The 12,376-nt window shown below is 41.1% G+C and overlaps 1 protein-coding gene across 2 annotated transcripts in view; it reads left to right on the forward strand.

The window, feature by feature from the left end:
• LOC142143668 (glypican-5-like) overlaps window positions 1-12,376 on the forward strand; it is a 191,828-nt gene that overhangs the window by 100,528 nt on the left and 78,924 nt on the right. For both annotated transcript variants that reach the window (XM_075201692.1, XM_075201693.1), the window contains one exon: window positions 3,653-3,773. In XM_075201692.1, coding sequence (XP_075057793.1) covers window positions 3,653-3,773 — 121 coding nt within the window. The remainder of the gene's footprint in view (window positions 1-3,652; window positions 3,774-12,376) is intronic.

Consider the following 12,376-nt stretch of genomic DNA (forward strand, 5'->3'; position numbering starts at 1 on the left):
AAACTGGATTGTTCTCTGAGACGCGTGCACAGCAGTTACTCTGCAGGAGGTTGTTACAATATATCTGTTATAGCCAGTGTTACCTTACAAGTACAGTTTTCGGATATCCTGTGTGGTAGTACACAGGACTAAAACAAACTGGGGATTTATATTTTGAATAAATCATCTTTATTGTAAAAAGGGTTTTAAATATAGATTTTTCTTTCAAAATACATTTTTTATATTTTAAAACTTTTTACCAAATTGCTCAAAACCTGATATATAACTACCCTACAAAACAACAATGTCAGGAAGTTCCATAAAGTTTGGGATTCTTGGTTCTCATACCATGTCACTCTGCTACCATGTACCCTATAACACACACCATGCTATTAGCCACAGTGTCCCTGACTTTCCACCCTCCAAATTAATTCATCTATCCTCATCCTCCCCTTTTCCCCTCATCCCCCTATCCTCACAAACCTTCTCCCCAACCCCTCCTTCCCTTTCCTCATATACCTTCTCTCCAACCTCTACTTCCCCTTTCCTCACCTACTCCCCTACCTCTCCTTCCCCTTTCCTCACCTACTCCCCTACCCCTCCTTCCCCTTTCATCACCTACTCCCCTACCCCTCCTTCCCCTTTCCTCACCTACTCCCCAACCCCTCCTTCCCCTTTCCTCACCTACTCCCCAACCCCTCCTTCCCCTTTCCTCACCTACTCCCCTACCCCTCCTTCCCCTTTCCTCACCTACTCCCCAAAACCTCCTTCCCCTTTCCTGACCTACTCCCCAACCCCTCCTTCCCCTTTCCTCACCTACTCCCCTACCCCTCCTTCCCCTTTCATCACCTACTCCCCAACCCCTCCTTCCCCTTTCCTCACCTACTCCCCTACCCCTCCTTCCCCTTTTCCACCTACTCCCCAACCCCTCCTTCCCCTTTCCTCACCTACTCCCCAACCCCTCCTTCCCCTTTCATCACATACCTTCTCATCAACCCCCTCTTTCCTCTTATACCTTCTCTCCAAACCCTCCTTCCCCTCTCCTCACACACCTTCCCCCCCTGCCTTTCTCTTTCATCACACACTTCCCCCCCTTTCCCTTTCCTCACATACCTTCTCTCCGTCCCTCCTTCCCCTCTCCTCACATACCTTCTCTCCGTCCCTCCTTCCCCTCTCCTCACATACCTTCTCTCCGTCCCTCCTTCCCCTCTCCTCACATACCTTCTCTCCAACCCCGTTCCCCCCCTCTTATAAACCTCCATTATAAATACAGTATGCAGTCACCACACAGGTACTTACCCATTTATTGAATTGATTTCAAATGATTACAGTTAACACAGCATTATTATTAAGAATAAATGTATTACTCTGTCTCCGGAACATCCACATTATGTTATTGTGATTAGTTTGTAAATAATCGGTCTGCACGCTTCTCTTTTCTTTATTGTAAGCTGTATTGAAAAAAAGTTAAATAAAAATGTCTGAAGAAAAATCATGCAGCAGTGATTTCCTATTTCATTTTCTGTATTTCTGAACCTTCTGGATAACAGGTTTCTGTATAAATAATATATATATATATATATATATATATATATATATATATATATATATACATATCTGTGTGTGTTCATGTATATATCCAATATATAAATACATTTATATACTGGATAGAAACATTGTATTCCTCCAACAAAGGTCAAGCACGGTCAGAGTCATCAAACAATTAACCTGCCCACACTTACCTCCAGGTGACCTCGCACAGAGAGCAGTCCATCAGTGCATTGCCTTCACTTACTGCTGGCTTATTATACATTTACCATTGATCCACAAAGGAAGTACTTCATGGACTAGGAATCAGCTGTACTGCTCTACTGAGCAGGTCCTTCGTCTCCTTTCTATTTTTCTCTTACATTGATTTCACTTTTCTTGTTGTTACCAATGCACTACAAATATTTCCCACTCTTCTGTTACACAGTGTAATACCACTTTCATACTGCCGCCCCGGCAATATCCCGGGTTGTTAACCTGGGATATTGCCGGGGCACAGGGCAGTATAGATAAGAAGATTCCCGGGTCGGGCGGGTTCATACTGCACCTGCCCGACCCGGGTTTTAGAAAAAAAAAAGTGTAAAAAAAAAATGTAATTAAAAAAAAATACATAACAAATGTTTACTTAACTTATTTTCAGCCAGCGGTGTCTCCGGTGCGTTGCCGGCTGTCAAGGGGACCTCTGGGTACTAAAATGACGTCATTTCTAGTCCATTAGAAATGACGTCATTTTAGTACCCAGAGGTCCCCCTGACAGCCGGCAACGCACCGGAGACACCGCTGGCTGAAAATAAGTTAAGTAAACATTTGTTATGTATTTTTTATTAATTAAAAACTTTTTTTTTTACTTCCCAATTATTTTTTTTTACAGTATGAATGGTGAGACCCGGGAATTACACGGGTTGCACCATTCATACTGCAGGCGAGCGGGGTCCAACACGGGAATTACCCCTCGCAAAATCCCGGGTCTAAGTCCCGAGATTTTAGACCCGGGATTTTGTGGTTGGACTATTCATACTGCACCAAGACCCGGGTTTTTCAGCGTGCCCCTGCAAAAACCCGGGTTTTTGGTGCAGGATGAATGGGGTATTAGACAGTATTTTGGTTCTCAGTTTACTTACTATTTAATAAAATGGTGTTTAATGTGAAGTCTGTTTAAGGGGTTTCTTTAATTTTTTTTTATATAATCTGTTTTTATTGAAGTTTAACATCGTATACAAGTATATGCAATAACATTAGCTCAAAATTCCAATACTTCAAACTCTACATTGCACTTCAGCAGTTGCGTTTTCACCCATGGTGAGGTATATCTGCTTAATCTTTCTCAAAGGAGAAAATAAGATAAAATAAGGTGAAATAATTGTGTAAAAAGGGGGTAAAGAGGTAGAAGGAAAGAGGGGGAAGGGTGGGTATGGGAGAGAGAGGGGGTATGTGATAAGCTTCATACATTCCACTGAGCGAACAACACTTTATTTTTAAACTCAATCCATTCCGACCACAGTATGTAAAATGCTCTGTTTTTATCCTCTGCCGAATAAATTATTTCAGGGTTTCTTTAATTTATTAGCTTTTACATGACTTCCTGCAGCATTTACTGAATAAATTGCTTTATCTTTGGTCTTCCTTCTGTGTTTTTCCATCCATGTATTTTTTTAATCATTGCCCTTGGATATGACAGAAAAATAGTCTCTGGAGACAGTTGTAGACAGTACAGAGCACTGCAGAGATTTGTTTTATCCCACAGCAGCACAAATAAACAATTCCTTTACTCACTGTACCTGCTGCAACCTTTACTACATGCATTGCTTTATCATTCTAGTTTCTGTGATTTTCTTTATATCATAGAGCAGTTGTGGATTTCCATGGCCCAGGGGTTAAATAAAACTCCTGTGTTGTGTCATATTCAAGGGCATTAAAAAGAAATCTGATTATATAAATACATGGCTAAATACACGCAGAAGGAAGGCAAAAATATTTAGCAATGTATTTAGTAAAAGTTATCTGAGGGCATGGTCATACCAAGTGAATGTCATCTGATGGTAGGAAATATTTGTGAAGTGTAATTATAGATAGTATAATACCCTCACATTGTGGTCACCAGTATGTTATTTTTCTTATTTTGTAGTTACACAAACTTAGTTGTGTCCAGCGATTTTAAAGATCAAGTGAACAACCCAGAAGTTAAAGTCCGAGGGTCCAATCTCATCATTAATCAAGTGATCAATAAGCTGCGACTCTTCATACAGGTATGGATGCCATCTGTTAGACATGGGTTCAGTAAGACAGCTGCACTACATGATTGGTAATCATTTCATCCTATTTGTTCTGTGTATTATTATAGTGAGCAGGGCAGTACATAACTAACATAAATGACAGATCTATATATGTATGGATATAAAAGCTGGTAGCCTGACATGGTGGGTGAAGAACATTTGCCCAGCTTAACCATAGTTCAGCTTGCAGTCACCTATGTGTAGGACTGCCTGAGATAAACTGGCCAGTTGTACCTTAAGATGCACCAACTTGTTTTTCAACTGTACATTGGCAGAATTATCAAATGGTGAAAAGTCCTATTGCAGGTAAGAGGTAAAAATGAGTTACTTCTTCCATTATCACCATCTCAGAATGGTGATAACAGGTGAAAAGGTGAAAATCATTGCAAAAACACTTTATTGAATAAAGCATTATTTTTAATGTTCAAAGATTTCTTTAGAGCTTTATATGTAACTTTTGTCTGCCCTGACGATTATTATTTGCTGAATTGCGATCATAAACTGATTTAAAACATCACCCGTATTGGCATATTTTGATAATTGAGCCCCTGCACCCTTGGGGGAGGGTTGGCAAAGTTCAGCCCAGGGGGGAAAGACTCAACACAGCAGCCAATTTTAAAGGACAAAAAATGCAGGTGGCCCAGTGACCCATCCCAAGATAGCCCTCTATGGAACAGGCCCGGGAGCAGATGCCCCCCAGCACAGCCTGCCCCTGCCCTTGACAAGCTTCTGACTTCTCCAAATACACTGAAACTATGGAACCAGGATATTATCCATAGCGGAGTTATTTTATTGCTACAGCCATCCTTGTAGGGTCATCATCATGACCACACAGTAGCTAATAAGATTGAGAAGAAACACAGGTCCATCAAGGGAATCTTTCAGTACACTAAAGACTCCAAGATCTTGCTGCAGACTCCAACCACAACCCTGACATTGACTTCACCAGAACTAATCCCATTTCTCCAATTTCCATGAGGCATTTGGAAATAGTTTGTGAACCAGATAAAATGTGTAGGCACAAAAGCCATTTCTTCTTCCCTGGCAATGAGTTAGTCCACCAATATGGTGATGATTGGAAGAGGAGCAGATTGTGGCTCCTAATGATGAGTAGGTCAGTTCTTTCCACAGAAAACGTAGATTAGCCTTATTTATGGGCCATATTATGTAGAGAGAGATTTCATTTTGTCAGAGTTTAGCCATAAGTTATATACTCATCATAAATGAGGCTCCAACATGCTGCATTTTGGGAAAATAAAGTCAATTACAATTAAAGATTTTTTCATATGTTTTACTAGGCAGTGATTTTACTGAACTTCTTTACTTTCCTCGCATCAGCATTTCTAAAAATGAAAAACCCCACTGAAATGCAATTAAGATAATGGGATAAATTTAGAAAACTGTGGGTGGGCTTGTCAATCATAGATTGATAACATTTGTATTCTTTATCAATGAAGGTAAATGTATTAACACAATTATCTGCAATTTTGCTTGTGGGATTTAAAATGGCAATTTAATTAAAGTCAAAACCCAGCATGTTAGGTTGGAAAATATATATTTACCAACCCCACACAGGATTTTGCCTTTATTTAAATTGCCATTTTAAATCCCACTGGCAAAATTGGTGAAAACTTACCGCAGGTTAATACATTTACCTTCATTAATAAAGGATACAACATCACTCCAAGTAAGGCTGGGTACATACTACATGTTTTCCAGACAATTATCGGGCTAATCACACAATAAACAACCGTTTACGACCCGACATCGCATTAGTGTGTACACTCCAACGATGAACAATTATATTTACAAAGCTCATCGTATTTGTTTATTTGACTAAAAATCTCGTTCAGCGATGAAACAATGTTGTTCCAATTCTTCAGTGTGTATGCACTCAGGACTGACAGTGTCCATAGATCTCTAAGGAGTGTGCAGAGTCAGGATCTTTTCAGCCAATGGTTATGACAGATGAAGAGCACAGATCTGAAGGTAAATCGTGTAAAACGTGTTTAGTGTGAACAAATGAATCGGCATGGTGATCGGGTCTTTTTCAGTTGTTGGTAGAATCGTTACCTATATTGCATCGGGTGAAATTTTCTGTAGTGTGTAGCCAGCCTTACCCTTTGCATGCTGATTACATGTTCAGCAGATTACTTCTGTAGAATATGTGGCGCTATGCAAATACCTGCTAATAAATAGTAGTGAATAACATTAAGCAATCATTGTAAAGGGAACAAATATGCTGATGCACAGTTACTGTTTAAAGGGCTGCTGGCTACTCAGGAATAAATGCACCAATCTGATATGCAGCTGCTGTTCATCACCTGTATATTTCTGCACATAACGGGTGCACTGCATTCATATGTGAAAGCACACAGTATTTATTTATTTTTTGCCCAAAATATTTAAACTTGCAACTCAGCTTTATAAGGGTGTGATAATAAAACCAAACTTTTTGTAATACATTGTAACATTTTGACCTTTTTTGACAGTGAAGACATTTAAGTCACAGACTTCAAAGCTGCAACATGTTGTGCATAGTATCTGTGCAGATCAGTGGCGGATCAGGGGGGAAGCGATCGGGGCAATCATCCCCCCTAGCAGGGGCTTGCTGCCGGCGGCTGCACAGTATGTGCAGGTCCGCTCGGCAGTGACAGGCAGGGACAATGTGCTGCCCGCCCGCTCTGATTATATTTAAAACACAATCAGAGCGTGCAGGCGGCACACTGTCCCTGCCTGTCACTGCCGAACGGACCTGCACATACTGTGCAGCCGCCGGCAGCCTCAGAAGTCAGAAAGGAGGCGGGGCCTAAATTGCCCCCCTCTAAATCGCACCCGGTATAACAATTTCCTAGATCCGCCCCTGGTGCAGATGATCATCAGAATGCAGAATGGGAGAGAGATGCTCTGTATGGCAGACCAGGAGGCGCTTTTGTGTGGTTCCAAATGATTCAAACGCTCCCTGAAAACTCACCTTTTCACACTTGCCTACCTGGCCCAATCCTAAGACAATTCCCTCCTCACGCTCCAACTACCCATTTCACTTCTCATCACTCGTCTCCATTTACTACCCTAATCCTCTTAATGTAAACTCTCACAAGTTTGCCCCTCTTCACCTCCTATCTCCTTATCCTCTTTGTAATGCTTCCTTTGTTCTAGTTGTGTCTTCTAATGTAATTGCTTTCTCTATAGACTCTTGTATTGATTTTTACGGATACTATTGTCCCTTACTTATCTGTATTTTGTTCAGTTTATTTTTTGTTGCTTGTGTGGAGCTGCGGATTCTGTGGCACCACATAAATGATGATGATGATGATGATAATGATGATGGTTTATCCATAAAAATATGCACTGCACCTCTGCATTTTTCTGCATCCTTTGAGCTCAGTCAAAACAGAGCTACCTTAACTCTATCTCAGCCTGTGCACAACTGCAGATGGAGCGGACTTCAGTGTACATTTTACATACAATTTCTGCAACAAAGTTTATACCCATCCACTGTAATGGAAAAGTTTATGATATCAAGCAATATATATGTCATCCACTATGCTGAAGCTTCATCCCCTATGCCCAAAGGAGCCTAGTCCCTGGGAATTCCAAAGAACACCAGAACATTGTGTTTTGTTTTGTTATGAACCATTGATGAACTCCATAAAATAGAATGTTGTAATAATTTTGGTGATCGCATCAAGCTGCTGTTGCAGACATGTGTGATTCTAGAATGGATTAGTCAGGATGCTGATTAATTCCTCTGTTTTCCTTCTTAATAGCACAGGTTGTTTTGATCATAATTTATTTGAGTATCTTCTGAAACATCAAAGTCCAGAAAATCTGACTATTTTCCCTATTGATTTTAACACTGCTGATGTGTTTCAAATGTATAGGAATTTCTAATATTTTTATTCATGTACAGTTCCTGTATTGATTCAGCTGGTTCTGTTTTAATTGTTCTGTGTCTTGTAGTCTTGCTGAAGTGAACCAGCTGCTGAATGCTGGCGATCTTGTCCTACATGAGACTGTATGTTCTTTCGGGCAGGTTTGCTACATATGTTTGGAAGCTGTACCGGATTTAGTTATATTTTGAAATATGTTCATTATGTTTTTGTTAACATCTGAAACTTGCTAACTGGGTTCCTTTTGATGTGCCACAGATGTACTGCAATGACATAATCCCATACCTGGTGTTGAGGAATGTGACTGAGCCTATGTCATACCAACTGCAACTTGACATACTGTCATCAAGTGTTTTTATGTTGCTGCAAAAAACCTTAAAAATGAATCCAGTTGAAAATATATTTACAGAAATATCTTATTTCATAAGCAGAATAATAAAATACATCTTGCATGTCACACTTGGCAATACAACAAGCAGTTTTTTTTAACACTTAGGTCAACCTCATTAGGTCAAATTGAATTCAGATTGTATAGCAATTAGTTCATAGTCTTTGCATATATCTTCTGTTGGAAAGGTTCTAGAAATTTGAAACGTACAATCTGAATGCAGAATTATACAGTCATGGCCAAAAGTTTTGAGAATGACACAAGTATTCACAATGTTTGCTGCTTCAGTGTTTTTAGACCTTTTTGTCAGATGTTGCTATGTTATACTGAAGTAAAATTATAAGCATTTCATAAGTGTCAAAGGCTTTTATTGACAATTACATTGAGTTTATGCAAAGAGTCAATATTTGCAGTGTTGACCCTTCTTTTTGAAGACCTCTGCCATTCGCCCTTGACATGCTGTCATACAACTTCTGGGCCACATACTGACTGATGGCCGCCCATTCTTGCCTAATCAGGGCTTGGAGTTTGTCATAATTTGTGGGTTTTTGTTTGTTCACCCGCCTCTTGAGGATTGACCACAAGTTCTCAATAAGATTAAGGTCTGGGAAGTTTCCTGGCCATGGACCCAAAATTTCAATGTTTTGATCTCTAAGCCACTAAGTTATCACTTTTGCCTTATAACAAGGTGCTTCATCATGCTGGAAAAGACATTGTTCATCACCAAACTGTTCTTGGATGGTTGGGAGAAGTTGTTTGGATGTTTTGGTACCATTCTTTATTCATGGCTGTGTTCTTAAGCAAAATTGTGAGTGAGCCCACTCCCTTGGCTGAGAAGCAACCCCACACATGAATGGTCTCAGGATGCTTTACTGTTGGCATGACACAGGACTGATGGCAGCGCTCACCTTTCCTTCTCCAGACAAGCATTTTTCCAGATGCCCCAAACAATCTGAAAAGGGATTTATCAGAGAAAATGACTTTAACCCCAGTCCTCAGTAGTCTAATCCCTGTACCTTTTGCAGAATATCAGTCCATCCCTGTATGTTTTTCCTGGAGAGAAGTGGCCTGCCTGCTGCCATTCTTGAGCAAGTTCTGCACTGGTAGTGCCCCGATCCCATAGCTGAATCAACTTTAGGAGATGGTCCTGGCGCTTGCTGGACATTCTTTGGTGCGCTGAAGCCTTTTTCACAACTATTGAACATCTCTCCTTGAAGTTCTTGATGATCCGATAAATGATTGATTTAGGTGCAATCTTACTAGCAGCAATAGCCTTGCCTGTGAAATACTTTTTGTGCAAAGCAATGATGACTGCACGTCTTTGCTTGCAGGTAACCATGGTTAACAGAGGAAGAACAATGATTTCAAGCACCACCTTACTTTTCCAGTCTGTTATTCGAACTCATTCAGCATGACAGAGTGATCTCCAGCCTTGTGTTAACGGGAGAATCACTGACCTGGTGTCAGCTGGTCCTTTTGTGGCAGGGCTAAAAGGCAGTGGAAATGTTGTTTTTGGGCTAAAGTTCATTGTTATGGCAAAGAGGGACTTTGAAATTAATTGCAATTCATCTGATCACTCTTCATGACATTCTGGAGTATATGCAAATTTTCATCATAAAAACTGAGGCAGCAGACTTTATGAAATATAATATTTGTGTCATTCACAGAACTTTTGGCCATGACGACTGTATGTCCATTTTGTCTACCCATCTGTCAGGCGCTGTCCCCGTTGATCCCCTTTCAGTCGGGGATGGACGCCTTCCTTCTTCCGGCCACAGCGCTTGTTGCTAAGCAACACTCGCGCTGCGGCTTCCGTTTGAGTGGCCTGTCGGGCGCACGCGCCCTGTCTCGTCCCATTGCCTAGCAACGGGACGATACTTTCCCGGCAGGATTCCCGCCTCTGGCTCCTCCAATCGCCAGCGAACTTGCCCTATTTAAACCTGGCTCTGGCGCCATTAGGGTGCCAGAGTAACAGGTTATATACCTAGTGTTCTTGGTTCTCCTGCTCCTGATTGTGCTCCCAGCGTTCCTGCTATATTGTTGTGACCCGGCTTGGCGACTACTCCTTCATCTGTGTGACCCATTTGAACTGTGACCTCGGCTTGTTGACTACTCTCTCGGATTCTCCCTGGTACCGTTTATTCCTGATTGGCTCGACCAGGACCGTCTGACCCTTCTACACTACACCGGCAACTGGCTAGTAGGACCGCGACCTGCGTACCCTGTGCAGCAAAGTCCAAACCTCCTTGCGGGGGTCCCTGGCGAATACCAGGGGTACGTTAGACTCTGCACCTATTAGTTTATTAGCGCTAATACCGGTTAGTGTCCTGCTATTATTATCCTCAAAAGGCTAGCGGCCTGACACCATCATGATACCGTTTTATACTCTTGAGTAGGTCGAGTCATCTGTTTCATTGGGTGCTGCCAACTCCAGAGGCAGAAACTCCAGTTATAAATACTCCAGGCAGAGATGCTTGGAGAATTCATTACTAAGGTAGTGTGGAAATCCCAGGAGTGAGACCCCCACCATTCCACTTGTCTGGGAATATATATACCATTTAATTTTATATTATCTCTGACCCTTCTCTACTGTAAGTTGGAAAAGTGTGCAGATATCTAAGTATTGGATGTACAACATAATACCTGTGTTCTGGAGCCATTCATCACTCTGTAGCATTATTTCATCATTTTTCCAAGATAATACAATGCTTTCCACATTATTGTCCTGTAAATAAGAACCACAGGGGTCTATTTAACAAATTGCAATAGCTCAGAAAGCTGAATGGCTATCGCAGGACTTCAGTTTATGAAGGGGTTAACACAGGGGAAGTCTTTCATTTCTCCTGCATTAACCTACTTATTGTTTATTATGCTATCAAGCAGCGAAAAGCATTGCTTTGCAAACTAAACCATCTCAGGATAGTGTTAGCCTTCCTTTTCCTATGAGGTCCAGTGAGGACCGAATGGCTTTGCTTAATCCCCCGCTGGGTCAAAACCTATGTGCATGTGTGGACTTTAGCCATGCATCTGCATTCGCCATGTAGGAGGGGGGTCTTCTGCATTGCCGTGTAGTAGGGGGGTCTTCTGGATTCGCTGTGTAGGAGGGGGGTCTTCTGCATTCACCATGTAGGAGGGGGGGTCTTCTGCATTCACCGTGTAGGAGGGGGGTCTTCTGCATCCGCTGTGTAGGAGGGGGTCTTCTGCATTCGCCATGTAGGAGGGGGTCTTCTGCATTCGCCGTATAGGAGGGGGGGTCTTCTGCATTCGCCGTGTAGGAGGGGGTCTTCGCCAGTGCTCTTTCAGGAGTCCCGGCATAATAAATTGCAGTGATACTTAATAAATGTGATAACGCTGCATATTAATAAATAGATCCCACAATCATTTATCTGTCCTCAAATACAATATCAGAGATGTCATAGCATTAAAGCAAATGTGATACATTTTAATGGCTAACTAAGAAAAAAGAAACAACTTGATTGTAGTTAGCTATTACAAAGCATAATAAGTTAGTTGTTAAATGTCATCTCATATCTTTTTTATTCATTTGTGAAGGGAGGTACATGCGTGTTTCCTGGGGCCTTTCCTGTATGACATGAACAATTTAGGTTTGTTTCTTATTCCCAGGTGATCTGTAGTACAACACCCCTGTGTATTGTGTACTGTATCGTCAATTCACTAGGCAGCTGGAGGGTAGCACAGTTTTATATGAACAGTGTCTTTGATACTTTATTAAAACTGTACACTCTACCCTTTGCTCTATGGATATCTAAATGAAAACAGGAACCCTTGTCCCACCTTCTTTTATCTTCTTTTCATTCAAGTTTTACTTACTTTCACCTTTTGAAATTATAAGTAGACGTGAGTGGTTAACCTGTGCGTAGGTTGGGGACTGCATTCAGACATAACAAGTACAGATCTGCACATTTTCATTTATACAATAGAGCATAATACCTGTGTGTCAACACATAAAGGGTGTCTAAATCCACAGAAAGTATATGTTCTCATGAATTTTACAATTGCAATTCAAATAGTATTTATTCATGCATCTACTGAATTACACGTTCATTTCTGTATGCATTCAGATTCAGAATTATACTCCCTTATCACACACAGCATACTATGGTGAATTACAAGAGTATTGGAAATGCTTTAATGATTGATAAGGGAATTTGTATCCTCTTAGCTCGGACTGGGTAAAGTAAAATTGAAGGTAAAATTAATCTTTTTGAGTTATGGTTTATTCACTCCAGTGGCTTTCATGACACAATTCTTTCCTGGTTCATTTCCTACCTATC

The sequence above is a fragment of the Mixophyes fleayi genome, chromosome 3, assembly GCF_038048845.1.
Source record: "Mixophyes fleayi isolate aMixFle1 chromosome 3, aMixFle1.hap1, whole genome shotgun sequence".
In the NCBI taxonomy this organism is placed as follows: Eukaryota; Metazoa; Chordata; class Amphibia; order Anura; family Limnodynastidae; genus Mixophyes; species Mixophyes fleayi.